The 17,871-nt window shown below is 38.4% G+C and overlaps 1 protein-coding gene and 1 non-coding gene across 8 annotated transcripts in view; one reads left to right on the forward strand and one right to left on the reverse strand.

The window, feature by feature from the left end:
• Window positions 1-17,871, forward strand: part of SLC12A6 (solute carrier family 12 member 6) — an 89,318-nt gene that overhangs the window by 64,117 nt on the left and 7,330 nt on the right. For all 7 annotated transcript variants that reach the window (XM_019935219.3, XM_004310923.4, XM_073800703.1 and 4 more), the window contains 14 exons: window positions 1,312-1,366; window positions 1,855-1,985; window positions 2,985-3,226; window positions 5,332-5,546; window positions 6,494-6,652; window positions 6,829-6,927; window positions 7,199-7,256; window positions 10,072-10,246; window positions 10,547-10,665; window positions 11,882-11,980; window positions 14,175-14,294; window positions 15,301-15,405; window positions 15,813-15,981; window positions 17,298-17,493. In XM_019935219.3, coding sequence (XP_019790778.1) covers window positions 1,312-1,366; window positions 1,855-1,985; window positions 2,985-3,226; window positions 5,332-5,546; window positions 6,494-6,652; window positions 6,829-6,927; window positions 7,199-7,256; window positions 10,072-10,246; window positions 10,547-10,665; window positions 11,882-11,980; window positions 14,175-14,294; window positions 15,301-15,405; window positions 15,813-15,981; window positions 17,298-17,493 — 1,942 coding nt within the window. The remainder of the gene's footprint in view (window positions 1-1,311; window positions 1,367-1,854; window positions 1,986-2,984; window positions 3,227-5,331; window positions 5,547-6,493; window positions 6,653-6,828; window positions 6,928-7,198; window positions 7,257-10,071; window positions 10,247-10,546; window positions 10,666-11,881; window positions 11,981-14,174; window positions 14,295-15,300; window positions 15,406-15,812; window positions 15,982-17,297; window positions 17,494-17,871) is intronic.
• Window positions 3,709-3,844, reverse strand: LOC117311394 (U4 spliceosomal RNA). The gene has a single exon (XR_004525598.1). It is a non-coding gene; the product is annotated as a U4 spliceosomal RNA (small nuclear RNA).

The raw sequence follows: 17,871 nt of genomic DNA on the forward strand, positions 1-17,871 counted from the left end.
TATTTGGGCATAAAAGAAAGAATACGTACTGGGGAAAGACTCATGATCTCAACAGGGGAGATTATTTTGATACTAAAATCTAAAGGATTTTCAGTTTTTTAGTGTCAGTTATTCACTGCTTATATCTGTAATATGATGTACTCAAAATTACAAGGAAAGACTTCTGTAGGAAGTAGAAGATACAGTCCCTGACTTCAAAAAATTCAGAATACAAACGATTTGAACTCGATAACACTAGTGTTGTGACAGAAAATATGTTAGAAAATGTGATGTGCTACTCCAGTGTGGTACCAATAAACAAAGCTGGTTGTTGTTTGGGGGTAAGAGGTATTCGTTTTGTTTTGTAGTCTCATCTGTTATCCCTTCCCCAGAAATGGGGGTGTTCTTTCCAGTTCTTCTTTCCATTATACTGAGAACGTTCTGGTCTTTCTTTAATTTAAACTCCTCTTATCTGTGTATCCCAGCCACATCTCTCAATTTTATTGTAAGTTGATAGATTATTATAAAAATTTTTATTTTGTTATTAAGCCGTCTACGGACCTCTTTTATTACTATCACCATTATACACTCCCTGTGCTCAACTGAGTGCCATGTAACGCAGGGTAAGCGGACATAATCCATATCATTAATAACTTAATGGTACCACCATTTTTTTCCCCCGTTTCTTAGTCTTGAAACTTCAGGGCCGTATTTGGCTCCTTGATTGCCTCTCATATCTCATCAGCTATCAAAGCCAGTCAGGTCTCCCTCTGAAATCTCTTTTGTTCAACGCTGTCTTTATATTCCCACTTCTACCACTGCAGTCCTTACCTCTCACTGAACTACCACAATAGCCTACTAACAAGTCACTCTGCCTCCATCTACTTCCTATCTTCAGTCCATTCTGTACTCTGCTGCTATCAGGTAACGTTTTTAAAATACAGTTCTCATGATCTCAGAAGTCTTCGGTGGTTCCCCTTCTTACTGAATATTATTCTTGTTATTGTAGCCGGTCTTTAGTCAGTTTCCAATCTGTTTACCAAGTTTTTAACTAGGAGACCAGGGTGAGATCAGTGGTTCTTGATAGCACCTAACCTACTGATTACGATGTAGGAGTGTTTTAACAGAGTACTCAAGACACCAGTAGTGTGACTAGTGTAGCGTGTTGAAGCACATCTCATTTGCATACCATTTGGTATGACAGGCAACTCCCTCCATAAAAGTAGGTAGAATTAAATATTTGATAAGTGCTCTGAGGTCCACAGATGGGGAAGTAGTACAGAAATGTCGTCTTTATACAGTAACAGTCTTCTCCTTTCTCTTTCTTTACAGACAATGTTGACTGCTATCTCCATGAGTGCCATTGCCACTAATGGAGTGGTGCCAGGTCAGTAGCTAAGGCTGGATTTCGGGGATTGTCATTGATTACTGTATATTTCTACTATAAAGCCAGAGGTGCAAACTTCCAAGGCACAGGATACTATTTAGTTAGTGGCCACAGGCACTAACACTATTTGACTTCAGAATACCTTCTTTTAAAACTCTCTGTATGTTTTAAGCTAGAATCCGTAATTTCTACTGCATTCTTAGCTTCTTTTACTTAGAATATATATTTTATTCATCTATCTCATGCCTGTAGTAAATATCCTCTGATATTTTTCTAAATAATACTGACAAATTGTGCTGATTTATGTGGAACATTAGATGTGCAGTATGCAGGTTTCATCTTTTACTCCCTACCAGGAAATCTACTTTTTATCATATTCAGGGTTTTCAAAAAGCCTGAAACATTTATCCTTTTTTACGACTTGTTTACATTCCTGTTACTTACCTACTTTTTTTTTTATCCTGTTCACCTTCTGTTTTGCCTTTTAGCTGGGGGCTCATACTTTATGATTTCCCGAGCACTGGGCCCAGAGTTTGGTGGGGCTGTTGGCCTCTGCTTTTATCTTGGTACCACATTTGCAGCAGCCATGTATATCCTTGGTGCCATTGAAATTTTTCTGGTGAGTAATGACTTAATTGTGGTCTAAAGTATAGAAAAGATATAGATTTGGATTTATTTTGCCATTGGATATCAAAGCTTCTGAGAAATCGGCTACAGGAATCAATCAAGTGATTGACTGCTCACCTGTTATTCACCTTGTACTGTGAATATGAGTGAGAAAGGTTGAGGGTATCTTTTGCCTGCCTACTCCTTCCCCTCCACCCAATCACCAGCACCCTGCCACCTCAACCAAAAAGTTAAAGTCTCAGAGGCAAGACTTGGGCTAGTGGGGGGAAAGTAAAAGAAAGTTTATCTCTTTTGATGTCTTTATCCCAATGAAACAAAATGTTTTTCATTTATTTATTCACTAGGATATATTTCTTACTATTTAAAGTAACGATAGCAGAAGTAGGACTCAAGATAATCATTACAATTATTTTGTATAACACTTTAATTAAATTATTAACACATTCCTTGGTTTTCCATTTGGGAGTGTAAGTATTCAGAATGGCACATAGACTTTATTTTATTTATTTATTTTTAAATTTTTGGCTGCGTTGGCTCTTCGTTGCAGTGCACGGGCTTCTCATTGCGGTGGCTTCTCTTGTTGTGGGGCACAGGCTCTAGGCACGCGGGCTTCAGTAGTTGTGCCACGTGAGCTCAGTAGTTTTGGCTCCTGGGCTCTAGAGCGCAGGCTCAGTAGTTGTGGCGCATGGGCTTAGTTGCTCCGCAGCATTTGGGATCTTCCCGGACCAGGGCTTGAACTCATGTCCCCTGCATTAGCAGGCGGATTCTTAACCACTGCACCACCAGGGAAGCCCTGGCATGTAGACTTTAAAAAAAATCCATGATATCTCATTTCTATAGGCATTTTAGATCGAAATATGAATTAGGCTATGTCTCCAGTCATTTTCTGTCTCAGTTTTGCTTTCCTTCGTGAAAGTAAATGCAAACTACAACAGCCCTTTTATTTGATTAGTTTGAAATGACCTTATTTTCTGCTTCTTTTGCCTAACAGGTATATATTGTCCCCCAAGCTGCCATCTTTCATAGTGACGATGCACTCAAGGAGTCAGCAGCCATGCTAAATAACATGCGTGTCTACGGCACAGCCTTCTTGGTCCTCATGGTATTGGTGGTATTCATCGGTGTACGCTATGTGAACAAGTTTGCCTCACTCTTTCTGGCCTGTGTCATTGTGTCCATCTTGGCCATCTATGCTGGAGCCATCAAGTCTTCTTTTGCCCCTCCACACTTCCCGTACGTGTCTCTCTGACTAGCCATCATTATTTGGTAGTCATTAACAGTATCTGGTGATGTGATCATTTCAAGTCAGAATCTCACAGTTTCTCTGAGATTTCCCTCTTGGATAAGCCCAGTTAGCATCTGTGCGGGAAGCCTCCCAGCAAATTGTGTTGTGTTGATCCTCTTCTTTGTGTCCCAAGTATACATCTGGCAGCCATGGCAGTCGTTTGGATATAGATAGTGGGTTTTTCAAAACCTCCTGATAATGATTATGCATATTTGAACTATTCATAAAGGCCTTTTCAAACAGCGTAGTTTTGCCAGCAACCTTTATAAAGTATTTAAAGGTTAGATTCCTTTTATTGATGAAGAATCAAGAGATCAAGGAAACCTAGATTCCTACCTAAATATTTATAATTAAATTTTTTGTTCTGCTGTTAGTACAGTAATGGACTTTCTAGTCATAAAATAAAGGGAAATAAATGTCACATCTTTTGCATATATATCTTTCTATATATATATTATATTACATATCATAAGTAGTACAGGTACCTTAAGGTATATTTTTTCAATTAGCAATAATCGCTCCTCAGATAAACGTCATTGGCTATGATACTGCCACTGCGCAAAGCTAAGGTATATTTTTTGAAGTAGAAATGGATTTGTACAGATGCGTGACTCACAGGCTCACCTGTTTTCCATTTGACTAGTGGCATAGGGACTAGACGGCACTGAGTGTTGTCTGTCACCTTATTACAGTGACTGTCTTTGAAAAGTCATCCTGATCACTCAGGGATCAAACTCATCAGTCTTATGTTGATTTAACCTGATTACAGAAAAATAGATTTTTGAAGATGAAAAGACAGGTCCATAGAGGTTAAATGACCTGCCCCAAAGTTAATAATTGTCAGAGCAAGAAAATGGATCCTGTGATTTCCTGATTCCCAGTTTAGTGTTTCTTCTGCTATGCTAAATGATGTCAGTAATAGATTCCATCATAAATTTTCAGTCTGCTTGTCTAGGGGCTGCCAAGCAACTGGAGACCCACTTGAAGGCTACATTCTGCCTATATCTTAACTTGGGAAATTCCATTTTGCCTCAAGTTCTCCTTTGATGCTTTTCCTCTTTTATGGTGGGCAAAAGTTCATGATGTGTGGTATTTTCGTTAAAATATTTCAGCAGAACAAGCCAAAAAACCTAGAGGAATGCATGAAACAGTACTGGGAAATGTTGAGAGTTGTTGAAGCTGAGTAATGGGTACATGGCTTATTGCATATGTATGCTATCATTTTGCAGATTTGAAAAGTTGCTTTTTTCCTCCTGAGAGGTATTTTTAACTGTGGGTGTATTATTCCTTTATTCATATTTATATCTCTGGGTGAATGAAAAAAAATAAAATCAGCAGTTTGTATTTGTATTATCCTTAACTACCCTCACCCCTACTGGGTCTGGGCTTAAGTTCAAAAACAGTTTTTTATTAGGCCATAGACGGATGGCCTAATTCTAGCCAAGCTGTCTTCCTTGAAACAGAAGACAGAAGCTCTGACCTTTAGCATAACATTTTCAAGGGAGTTGTTATGAACATAAGGCTTTTTCTTAGGCCAAAGAGAAAGGGGTAGATTTGTGTGTGTGTGTGTGTGTGTGTGTGTGTGTGTGTGTGTGTGTGTGTGTGTGTGTGTGTATGGAAGAAGAACAAATGGACTCTAAGATTAAGACCTAACAATTGGTTAATAACCTAAAAATTCTGGAAGATGACTCAGCACAGCGTCTTCAGACAGTTCTTCTATTTGAATTCTGTCACTACTGCCTACCACCTGTATGACCTCGGGCAGACTCCTTTTTCTCCCTAAACTTCAGTTCCTCCATCCACAATGTAGAAATACTAGTACATATTTTGTGAGATCGCTGTAAGGATTACACTGGCAGAAAATGTAAGACACCATTCACAGAGCTAGTCATTATTAGTTCTTTAACCATCTATGACAGTAAAAACTCTTAGAGATGAGATTTTTTTTTTCTTGAGCATACCTATATACTAACCTGTTTCTAACCTATTTTCTTTTTTAAAATACTTTTTTCCCCTTGCTTCATCTTTCTCCTCCCTGTTTGTTTTCATTTAGGGTCTGCATGCTGGGCAACCGCACCCTTTCGTCAAGGCACATTGATATTTGCTCGAAGACCAAGGAAATTAACAACATGACAGTACCGTCAAAGTTATGGGGCTTCTTCTGTAATTCAAGTCAGTTTTTCAATGCCACCTGTGATGAATACTTTGTTCACAATAATGTCACTTCAATCCAGGGCATCCCTGGATTGGCTAGCGGTGTCATTACAGGTGAGTTGGGAGGGTTGGGGACACATTTTTAAAATTTTTCTCTGAGGAGGGCTTTGCCATCTTGTTGAGCCTTTATTTTTATTTTTTGGTCATGCCACGCGGCTTGTGGGATCTTAGTTCCCCAGCCAGGCATCGAACCCACACCCCCTGCGGAGACTTAACCACTGGACCTCCAGGGAAGTCCCGAGACTTTGCCATCTTAGACTCATCTATTGTCCATCAATACTGCCACGGTGCCACTTCCCTTCTTAAGTTCAGCACACAGCTCTTAATTCAACATCTTTCTGCTTTTCTGTTAGTGATTTTATCCTTTTTCAGGACTCCCTTGCAGTGTTGTCTGCTAAAATGTACTGCTCTTGAATGCAGAGCTGAGCAAATGACTTTTTAACTTAAGATACTAAAGTATTCTCTGTGTTATTATAAAATTGCCAATGTTTTCCCCACAGTGACAGCTAGAATTATTTTAATGTCATCACATCCACATGTGTGTTTTCCTAACTCATCTAAATTTTTGAAATTCTCCATAAGTGACTCCTACTTTAACTGTTTGGCCCACAAATTTCTTTGCACGTAAGCAAGTTTACACTAAGGTGTTCAAAATAGGATTGATGCCTAATTTTTTTTTTTAAATAGGTTTTATAAGGCATTTAGCTTTAGTTCGCTTAACTTTTACTAATTTGCATTGGTAAACTTAGCTGCATTTGTATGTACCAAAGTATTTTGTCAAATTACATTTGAACCAGATGAGAAAAGGCATTAGGTTTTTATTTATGTGTGCTTTGTTATATGATATATATGTGCATATATCTGTGCTCATGTAGAAGCAAACATACCCTTAAAAGCTATATAAATGATGAATCTGACTTAGAATGTTGTTGGCTAGAACCTTATCTAATTATGTCCTTTCCACAGTGCTGCTGCTTATATACCCTTTTTTCCCACTGCAGAGAATCTTTGGAGTAATTATATACCAAAGGGAGAGATTATTGAAAAGCCCTCAGCCAAATCTTCTGATGTCTTAGGCAGCTTAAACCATGAGTATGTCCTTGTTGACATTACCACCTCTTTCACTCTTCTGGTGGGGATCTTCTTTCCGTCTGTCACAGGTAAGCAGATGGGCTGTTGCCTATTTTACAAACAATCAGACCCAGGGAGTGATTTTCCTTACACGAAACTATATTCTCAGGATTCCCAGATTTGCCTGTAGTCTTTGATAGCAATGTGAATATCAAAAGTGTCCAGGAACTGAAGAAGTTAATTTGTTCTTTTTTCCTTTCTAAAGGTATCATGGCTGGATCAAACAGATCTGGAGATCTGAAAGATGCGCAAAAGTCTATTCCCATTGGCACTATCCTCGCCATCCTGACTACCTCCTTTGTTTGTATCCTTTTGATGGATCCAGTCTGAGTCTTTGTCATAGGAACAGCCGTAGAACAAGGGTGATCAGTATTTTTATCCTGGTAATAAAGATATCTGCTTTTTACCACCTCACTTCACATCAGATAATCTACCCACCTCATCTCTAAAACTCAAGAAAGAATTTATGAGATAAGTGAATTTAGCCACTCATTTTACTGATAGAAGAAGTTTCCTGAGTGTTTATATTCATATTAGAAGGTGAACATCAGTTTCCTTGACTCTCAATATCATAGATTTAAGCAATGTTGTCCTTTTTGGTGCATGTATTGAAGGTGTTGTTCTCAGAGACAAGTGAGTAGTTGATTTCTTTGTAACAATCGTGTGTCTATCTTCCATTATGTCTGATCATCCCACACAGCCCCAAGACAGTTATAAACTCAAAACCCACCTGAGATATATATCACAACTAACAATTAGAAAATACATGTATATAGGTCCCCAAAAGGGACCTGTATAATAAGGGCCAGTATGTTGTTGTATAAGATGCAGTGGATATAGGACTTCATAAAGCATTGAATTTGTCTGAATAATGAGGACTTTTCTGTATAGTAAAGAGAGCTGTTGGAAAACTAACAGTAAAGGAGGGCAAATCATAAAAAATAAAAATTTAAAAATTGTTTCTAGCATCTCCTCTATGAGACATAAGTGTCTCTGATTGGCATTCTAAATAAAATCTTGAAACTTACTTTCTTCATTTCCTTCATGAAGGCTGCTGAGTGTTTTTCCTTTCATCTGTGAATACACAAAAAAAGAAATGTTTTGCAAGAGATTTCTAGAAAACTCTTCCTCCAAAACCTGCTATATCTCTTCCCTTTTTCCCCATCTTGAGGAGTTAATAGCCTTACCATTCATCCCTTTCTCAAAACAGAAACCTAGGTGTCATCCTAGACTTCTTCCATCAATTCCCTCATCCAGTTGGTTTCTAAGCCCTATAAATTTCACCCTTCATTCTTACTAGATCTCATTCTTTCCACTATTTTTATCCCCATCACTCTGTACAGGCCTTCAGGATCTTTTGCCTAGATTATTGTAATACTCTCCCTTTCAGTTTTACTACCTTCTAATCTTTCTTCTACACTGTCACCAGAATGATTTTTCTAAAACACAAAATTTGATCATAGGACCTTCCTGCTCAGAGCCTGCCAAAGCCCCTTAATGCTCATTACTTTGGTCTTGCCCTCTACCTCTTTCTGATCTCATCTCCCACCGTTCCCTCAAAAACTCCCTAAGCTCCAGCCATAACACAGAGTAAATATTGTTGTTTCAACTCTCCATCCAGCCACATATTTGTGGGTGCAATGTTATTTGCTTAGAATGGGTTACTCCCACCTGGCAGACTTATATTCATCCTCTAAGACTAGACTAAGTGTCCTTTATCCTGTGAAGCTTTCCCAGACTCACACAACAGATAACCGCTCCTCCCTTTGTTCAGCCACTCTACTGAACATATTGTATTATTGCACTTAAAATACTGTATTGCAGCTACTTGATTTCATATTTCTGTCCCCTATACTAGATTGAATTCTTTGAGGACAAGAACTCTAATAGATGCTATATAAATATTGTTAACAAAAATAAATAAGTAACACAGTTTATTATTTCTATATGATTGTGGTTGAAAATGGGTTTATAGAGCTTTGGTAAATTATAATATAAAAATTATAGAAAGTGTAAATTAGAATACCACTTCAGAAAACTGTTGGACATTATCTCCTAAAGTTGAACATATGCATACCTGATGAACCAGCAATTCCACTACTAGGTATATCCAACACAAATGCATACATGTGTGCATTAAGAAGTGTGCACAAGGATTCTTTCAGTGGAATTGTTCTTACGAAGGAAAATCTGGAAATAGTCCAAATGTCCATCCGCAGTAGAATGAATAAATTATGTATTCATGTGATGGAAAACTATACAGCAGCGAAAATTAATGAACCACAGCTATGTACCAAAAGAAAAAAAGAAAAATTTCACAATGTTGAATCAAAGAAACCAAACACAAAACATATATACTGTTTCATTTATTTAAAGTTTAAAAACAGGTAAAACTATATAGCATTAAAAATTAGGAGAGTGGGGAGGGAGAAAGAGCTGGTGAGTGGGCATAAAAGAGGATTTTGGGTGCTGGCAGTGTGTTCTGTTCCTTGACTGGATGTTTTACGTGGATGTTTGCTTTGTGAAAATTTATTGAAATATGCATTTAGTTTTTGCACATTTCTTTTGTGTGCGTGATACATTGTAAAAAATCATTAAAACCATAAATAATTAAACAATGAGACGCCATGTTTTACCCATCAAGTTAGCAGTGACTTAAAATTTTAATACTCAGAGCTGGTGTGAAATAGGTATGTGCCGTAAGACATGAACCTTCATCTACTTCCAGTGCGAATAAATCCAGTATGCCCTTTCTGGAAAGCACTTTGGTAGTGCTTTGAAACATTTAACGATGTTGAGCCCTTTTGTTGCAGTTATTCCCTCTTAGGAATCTACCATAAGGAAAAAAATTTGAAATGTGAATGTGGATATGTGCATAAAGATGTCAATCACAGTATTTTCTGCAGTAGAAAATCAACACTAGAGGAATGGATAATGTAAATTATGATAATGTAAAGAAACGTGTAAAAATGTTTATTCATGAGTTTTTCATGACATAGGAAATTGCTTATAAGTTTAAAAAGAATACAGAAGGATAGGTGCAGTGTGGTCTCATCCATGTTTTTAAAAACATAGCAAACACTAAAATATGCAAGGTATGCAAAATGTTAGCAGTTACGTTATGATTATGGATTTCCTTCCTGATTTTTTTGTATTTTTCTATACTTTTACAGTTTTCTGCAGAGTAGATATTTTGATAATTTGAGGGGGAAAGCTTTAATTAAAGCTTAGCTTATTTTCTAGCCCTACAGGTTATTTTCTTTCTTAATATAGGCTACTAGTGCCTTTTGATCAGATCTACCTACGTTTATATTTATTATTATTCATGTCTATCTCAATTTTGATTCTCTAAAAATTATAAATAGAAAAAATTGGGGGAATGTCAGTCTAGTTGTTTCGTCTAAAGTTATTTCCAGGCCAAATTTCCTCACTCTGATTTCTCTCCCAGGTTTGGGGATGCTGTGAAAGGTAATCTCGTGGTGGGTACCTTATCTTGGCCATCCCCGTGGGTGATTGTTATTGGCTCCTTCTTCTCCACGTGTGGGGCTGGACTTCAGAGTCTCACAGGTGCACCGAGGCTGCTACAGGCTATAGCCAAGGATAACATCATACCCTTTCTGAGGGTGAGTGACCCTGTCCTATGCCCTCTTCCTGTTTTCCCAGGTTTTACAAGAAACAGTGTGATCTTCATAAGGCTTAGGAATTACTGGATCGTATAATATGAAGACGTGGGTTTTTAGCACAAGACCCTCTAAATCTCTAGTATGAGTTTACATGTGAGTGGGGTAAAGGCATTTAAAAGCTACCACAGTTGTAATACTATTATTTTTCAGAGCTGTGAAACTATAGCATAGAGGAATCAGGGAGCATTGACTCAAACCCTCCCCACACTCCTGTGTCTGATATTTCCCTTCTATGTACAGGTGTTTGGTCACAGCAAAGCCAATGGGGAACCTACCTGGGCTTTACTTCTAACTGCTGTCATTGCAGAGCTGGGAATCCTTATTGCCTCCCTGGATCTTGTGGCCCCAATTCTTTCCATGTAAGAGCCAGTTATTCTTTTCACTTACTCTTGCTTATGTGATGTATAATACATGTTGATTTCCATCAGGCATGTGACAGTAGTGGTAACAGAGAGAACCAAGTATAGGTGTAACTTCATCTAAATAATAAATATTCCTGAGACTTTTCATGTAAGGCTAACTTCATAAGTTGTCATGGTTTCTTTCTACCTGCATAACTTCAAAAGTTCTTTGCCTTCATTTCTGATTCGTTATCAACTGATTGTAGCTTTTACTACTAGTCATTCAACTTATTGACTTATTGATGACTTACTACCTCCCTGGCACTGGGCAGTATGCTGAGAATAAGCATAAGGTGGCTGAGACACAACCTCAGAGAATTGGTGGTAGATAGATAAAGAAACCAGTGATCCCTGTCTAGTGTGATGAGTACTGTGGTCAAGGTGAATACTGAGCACTATATGAGCTCCAAAGACTGAGACTCAGGAAAGGTTTTCTGGAAGAAGTGACACTTTTATCTTGAAGGATTGCTAATCAGTGAAGGGGTCAAAGAGATCCCAGGCAGGGAACGTGTGTGAAGGAACCGAGAGATGAAATAGTGCAGCACATCTGGCGAAGCGAAGGTTTGGCTTTGATCGAGTGGGAGGTTGCGGGTTGGAGAGGTGCAGAGCGGGGAAATAGGTAGAGCCAGATCACAAAGGACCTGGAACTTCTACCTGAAAGTAGTGGGTAATCCTTTGAGAACAAAATTATCATGTTTCTGTTTCATAATGATCAATTCAGTATAAAAGAGAGGTTAGAAGGAGGCCAAAATTGAGCTGGGAGTGCCAGCTGGAAGCTTATTTCACTAATCCAACAAAGAAGAAATGAGAGCCTCAACTATGCTCATAGAAGTAGAGGTGGAAAGGAGGGGGGAAAAGTTTAGAGATTTGTAAATAGGTAGAATCCATAGGACTTGATAAGTGAATTTGGAACAAGGTTGAGTAGTGAAGAGGAAACCGGGATTGTCCCAAGAAGAACTGGGTAAAGAGTGGTTGTGTCTTTCACTGAGAGAGAACTTCGGAGGTTGAGCAGGTTTGCGTGGAGGTTAAGTTCCTCTACACCCTAGTCTTAATTAAACGCTAGAGGCCTAGAACAAAGGCTTAAATATAGCGAATCTCTCTAGTTATCTAAAGTAACCTTTGAAGAATTATTTTACAGTAATAATCATTCCTCTTACTTATTTTATTCTGCCAGGTTTTTTCTCATGTGTTACCTCTTCGTGAACTTGGCATGTGCCTTGCAAACATTACTTCGAACACCCAATTGGAGACCCCGGTTCCGCTACTACCACTGGTAAGTCAGCTTTTTTTTCTTCTTCTTCCCCACATTTGGAGAGAACCCATCATTGAACTAGAAAACTAGGAGATTCTGAGTTCTCGATACAATTTTTTCTTGGTCACCCATTTCCTACTGTCTGTTGCAACTTCCAGTGCTCACATGAACTTCCACCATCCTACTGTGGTTTTTTTTTTTATATATGGTTTTATAATAACTTATAATACCCACTTGAGAATAAAGATCAAAACTGTGAAATAAATACTTCCAGGCTGCTGTGTTCTTCAGGTTAAAACAACCTACCCTTTGCATATCTGATTGCCTGTTTCCCTCTTAGCTAAGCACTGGGCTTCATTTCTTTCCATTTATCCTCGTATTCGCATCAGTTTTCATCAGTTTTGATTCTCAGACTCCCTTCCTTAATGTGATTTCATTTGGTAGTTAAGAGCAGGAGGGGACTTCCCTGGTGGTCCAGTGGTTAAGACTCCACACTCCCGATGCAGGGGGCCCGGGTTCGATCCCCGGTCGGGGAACTAAGATCCCACACACCTCAACTATTGAGCCTGCGTGCTCTAGAGCCCATGTGCCGCAACTACAGAAGCCTGCGTGCTGCAACGAAGACCCAGCCCAGCCAAAATTAATTAACTGATTAATTTTTTTAAAAAAATTTTAAAAAAAGGAGTATGAGCTATGGAGTCAGATGACCTGAGTTCAAGTGTCAGCTCTACTATTTCCTAGTTTGTAACTTTTAACAAAGCACATAACCACATAAAATTTCATTTTATTCATTTGTAAAATGGGACTAACAGTATTATCTATCTCATAGGGTTGTTTGGAGATAATGTAGAGTGCTGAGCACAGTGCCTGTACACTGTACAGGTACACAGTAAAGCTCTCAATGAAATGTTGCTACAGCTGCTGCTGTTGTGTTCACGTCTCCTCAGTCCTAAAGGAGCCACCACGTTTTTAGCTACCATCCCATTTCTTTCCATTTCTTTTCTGTCACAGCTAGAGGTTCTTTAATATGCCCTGTATGTACCTGTTGCTACATTCCTCTTTGCTGACTTTTTCCTTGATCCCTTTCTAGTTTCACTTACCAGTGGTGGGTAGTGATGTAACCTTTATCTGGCACAAATTTAGATCTTCAACTGATCTTAACACCTCTAATCCTCTTTCTAGCTTTAACTCTGGTTAAAAGTTCATTATGGGGCTTCCCTGGTGGCACAGTGGTTGAGAGTCCGCCTGCCGATGCAGGGGGCACGGGTTCGTGCCCCGGTCTGGGAAGATCCCACATGCCACGGAGCGGCTGGGCCCATGAGCCATGGCCGCTGAGCCTGCGCGTCTGGAGCCTGTGCTCCGCAACGGGAGAGGCCACAACAGTGAGAGGCCCGCGTACTGCAAAAAAAAAAAAGTTCATTCTGAACTTTTTTTGTGTTACTATTTTGCTTTTGTTACTTTTTCTCTTTCTCTTTACACTCTATATTTTCATTCATTAGATCCTAATTTTCTCCAGATTAACAACTGTTCTATTTGTTCTTTGAAATTTGTCGTACAACTAAGTTCATTCTGTACAGAAAACAACTTCAGTAAGCATAGTTGTCTACCTATTTGATCAAAACAAGAATTTCATTATTTTCTTCCAAGTTCCTTATGTAAAGTAAAGAAACTAATGGGAGATTTTTCCCAGTGGGTTCTGCAGTTGTGTTAATAAATGTTCATAAAGTTTTTAGTTATATTCACGTGAAATACTTTTTTAAAAAAGATCAAAGAGTTATTAATAATTTTGACTACACGTCCCATCTTTGCTTTCCCATGTAGGTATTAATTGTCCTCATAACTACAGATGACTTTCATAGCATCCCTATTCATTTATATGTTCTTCCAGCAATGGGAAACATCAGCACTAAGGGTGGTTCAGGACTCAGTGCAGATCTATTGATTGTTGCCAGTCCATGATAAGACAACTATAAAAACTGAGAAAAAGCATTTAGAAACTTTATAGCAATTTGACATTGTCACAACATCCAAGCATATAACAGTTTTTCTAGTAATTCATTTTTTATTGCATTTTACAGAAGTTCTATCTGCAACATATTGGAATTTTTAAAAATAATAATTTCTCACCAGTTTAAGAAGCACCTTTGGCACAGACTTCTTTTGCAGCTGCTTAGAAACACATTTTAAAAAAATCTTTTTGTTTTTAATTTTCTAGGGCCCTCTCTTTCATGGGAATGAGTATCTGTCTGGCTCTGATGTTTATTTCTTCCTGGTATTATGCCATCGTAGCTATGGTAATAGCTGGTATGATCTACAAGTACATCGAGTACCAAGGGTAAGTCTGGATATACAACCTTGATTGCTGCTAAAACTATCGAAACTGGCTAGTTTGGTTAGAGCCAGCCTGGTGAAAATTGCATTAGGGATCCAGGAGACTTCATTCATCTGTACCCAAATTTTGTACCCCTAATTCTCTTAGTCACCTTGCAGACATAAGCCATTGATCATAAAGGGAACCTGTTGAGAAAGTATGAATGGATCAGGGAAAAGATAACTAAAAGGATGTACTGAAATAGTAATGATAGTACTAAAGTATACTTTGCCGTACAGCAGAAACTAATACAACATTGTAAATCAACTATACTCCAATAGAAATAAAAATAAAATAAAATAACCAACAAGGACCTACTGTATAGCACAGGGAACTCTGCTCAATACTCATATATGTATAACTGAATCACTTTGCTGTACACCTGAAACTAACCCAACATTGTTATCAACTATACTCCAGTACAAAATTAAAATTAAAAAACAAAGTATAACACAAATATAAATATTCTTGCTTATCTCTTCAGGCAAGGAATTGTGTCTGAAATGGAAAATAAATTAGTCCTGAATTACTTTGTAACAACTAAGACTTCACTAACAACGTTCCAAAATTAGGAATAAATAACACTCTGATCTAGAAGATTACATTGAGTTTTGCTTTCTCTGCAATTATTTTTGAAATAATTTAAACTTGGGATCTGTAGTAATTTCCTAATCCAAATTGCTATTTTACATTATTGCTTTTGAATAGTTACATCGCAGGACAAGTTAAGTGACCCTTCCAGCCTTTATTCTGAACGGCTGTGTAGTGCAGTGTGTTGGTGAAGGGTAGTGTTGATCTGCTTACTGTGGGTTCATTATGTTAATAGAGATCATCATATAAATAATTAATATGAGCTTTAATATTCTACCTTGTGTGTATGTTACTTTTAGATAAAGAAAAAGTAAACTGTTTTTTGAGATTGTACTTATGGTTTAAATCTGTCTCTGCTCTTTTCTCCTCTCTCCCCCAGAGCTGAGAAAGAATGGGGTGATGGTATCCGCGGGCTGTCCCTCAGTGCAGCCCGGTTTGCTTTGCTTCGGCTGGAAGAAGGACCTCCACACACTAAAAACTGGAGGTAAAAAAACCAACAGAGCTTAGTGGTGTTTGGCACAGAGTTACCACACAGAAAGGTGTGCTTCATTGATTACAGGATAAGGAAATTATGGGGCTCAAGGAATTCATGAAATGGACATGCTTTGACTGATTCTAAATTCTTGATCCTCTGTTCCCTTTTAATCATGTGCTATATGATCTAGACTTCTACCATTTTCATTCTTCCTTCAAGACTGATCAATTTGAGGTAATACTGGGAAAATTCAGAATAACTATGCAGCCGCACCCTATCATTTTCTCTAATCTCTTCCTTCTGTCAAAGTACGTGTTTTATACAGATCTCCTGAATTAAAGGGTAGACTTGTCATTCTGTCCCCAGACCCAGAGTGTTTTCTCATCCCACCCCCTTCCCCGCCAACCTCTTTACAGGCCTCAGTTGCTTGTACTGCTGAAACTAGATGAAGACCTACATGTCAAGCATCCTCGCCTCCTCACCTTTGCTTCACAACTTAAGGCAGGAAAGGGTCTCACTATTGTGGGCTCTGTCATCGTGGGGAACTTCCTGGAGAACTACGGTGAAGCTTTAGCCGCTGAGCAGGTAAGAGTCAAGGTTTATTGACCTCGTGGAATTTAGCTTATGGTTTTGTGCTGTTGAGTCATAAGACCTCGGATTTCTAAATTAATCCCTTTCCTGAGTGATCTAGGAGGTGTCCTTCATAGTGCTGACTTGAATGGTCATATTCTCCCAAATACTACGATGAACCAGAAGATAATTTATTCTTCCCATTTAAAAAGCATTTCTAAACTATAAGATTATCAAGGCTAAGCACTATTTCCAAATAGACTCCAGACATTGACTCAGCCCTGAGAGAAGTCATGTAAATAAATCATCCCTTGAACTATGGTGATGGTTCCTCTCAATCTTGTGACAACAAGGAGCGATGAGCACGTTTTCTTCCTCTTTGCTAATCTACATGGTGCTATGACCAAGATTCCTTTGCTACTTCTGATTAGCTTATGGGAGATTAAAGTTCTTCCTGAAGAAGAAAGTAGATTTCACTCTATTATAAATGATAGAAATCACCCTGGAGAAATTTCAGTTACATTTCAAAAATTTTACTGGATTTCATTTTGGAATGCTTTGAAACCCTAGAACTAGAAATGCTGAAGAAACATTAGTCCAGAGTGATCACAAAAATAAATAAAAAGCACAGTATTGGAAATCAAGAGACCCTGATTATCCTAGCTACACCGCTGACTTAATCTGTGCCTTTGGGAAAATCATATCCATTTTCCACACCATTATTCTCTCTACCTTTCTACCAAGAGAGTGAAGTAAGACTAAATGAAATATTATCTCCAGACTGGCTTGAATAAATAAAAGAATAGTAAAACAAATACAAGTTTCGCAAGTAATCACCATTAAAATATCAAAAGGGATGTGGAAGTAGCAAAAACAAAAATAGAAAACATACCTGAGATAATTCTAAATTGAAACTGAATCGTCATATTGAATTTCTAGTAATATGAGTCAGGGCCAGACTGGGACTAAGGAAGGAAGGAGATTATGTTCACACTCACCCTGGGCAATTAAGAAGGAATATTGAATATTCACTTTGTGACAATCCCTATTCTCAATTTGTTTGGTATGTTAGAAAGAAAAGCAGAAGAGAGGAAAAGGTAAAGGAACTATCAGTACATGTAGACAACTACCTACATATGTAGTAAGCACTTAGCAAGTGAAGAAGGCAAAGGATAATAAAATTTCATTGGGATAAATTAAACTTTTTGAATTGTTCTGTAGATCTTATGCAGAGTTTGGAAGGGGGAGGGGAATATAATACAGAGAAGGAGTAAGAAGTTAAAAGACCCAGGATGAAGTAATTCAGTGTTGAGATTCTGTCTCTCTTTCAGACCATAAAGCATCTAATGGAGGCAGAGAAGGTGAAAGGATTCTCCCAGCTGGTGGTGGCCGCCAAGCTGAGAGAGGGCATTTCCCACCTCATCCAGTCATGTGGCCTTGGGGGCATGAAGCACAACACAGTGGTGATGGGGTGGCCAAATGGCTGGCGCCAGAGTGAAGATGCTCGAGCTTGGAAGACTTTTATTGGTACAAAACATTTCTCATACTATCCTGAGGGCTCAAATAGAGGATATACCCTAACCCCACCCCCCAGCCTCCTAAAGTAGAGACGATGTCCTTGCTGAAGCATAGTCTCATAAGGGCACCTAAATAACTACTACTAGTAATAACCTGATTCTCTTCACCCCCTCCAGCCTTACATTAATGTTCATCAGTTGTTTATCTTGCCAAGTCTTACATTAGGAACTATCTCTGAAATTGCCATATTTCCATGTGTGATCTCCCACATTGACATTCTCACAGGAACTGGAAGAATTGTTCTTCAGCATCAAAATCTCCCCAATTCATGTATCCCCCACTTAGAAATGTAGTAATCAGAATACACCTAGTAATGTAAATCATAGT

Source organism: Tursiops truncatus, chromosome 2 (genome assembly GCF_011762595.2).
Source record: "Tursiops truncatus isolate mTurTru1 chromosome 2, mTurTru1.mat.Y, whole genome shotgun sequence".
NCBI lineage: Eukaryota > Metazoa > Chordata > Mammalia > Artiodactyla > Delphinidae > Tursiops > Tursiops truncatus.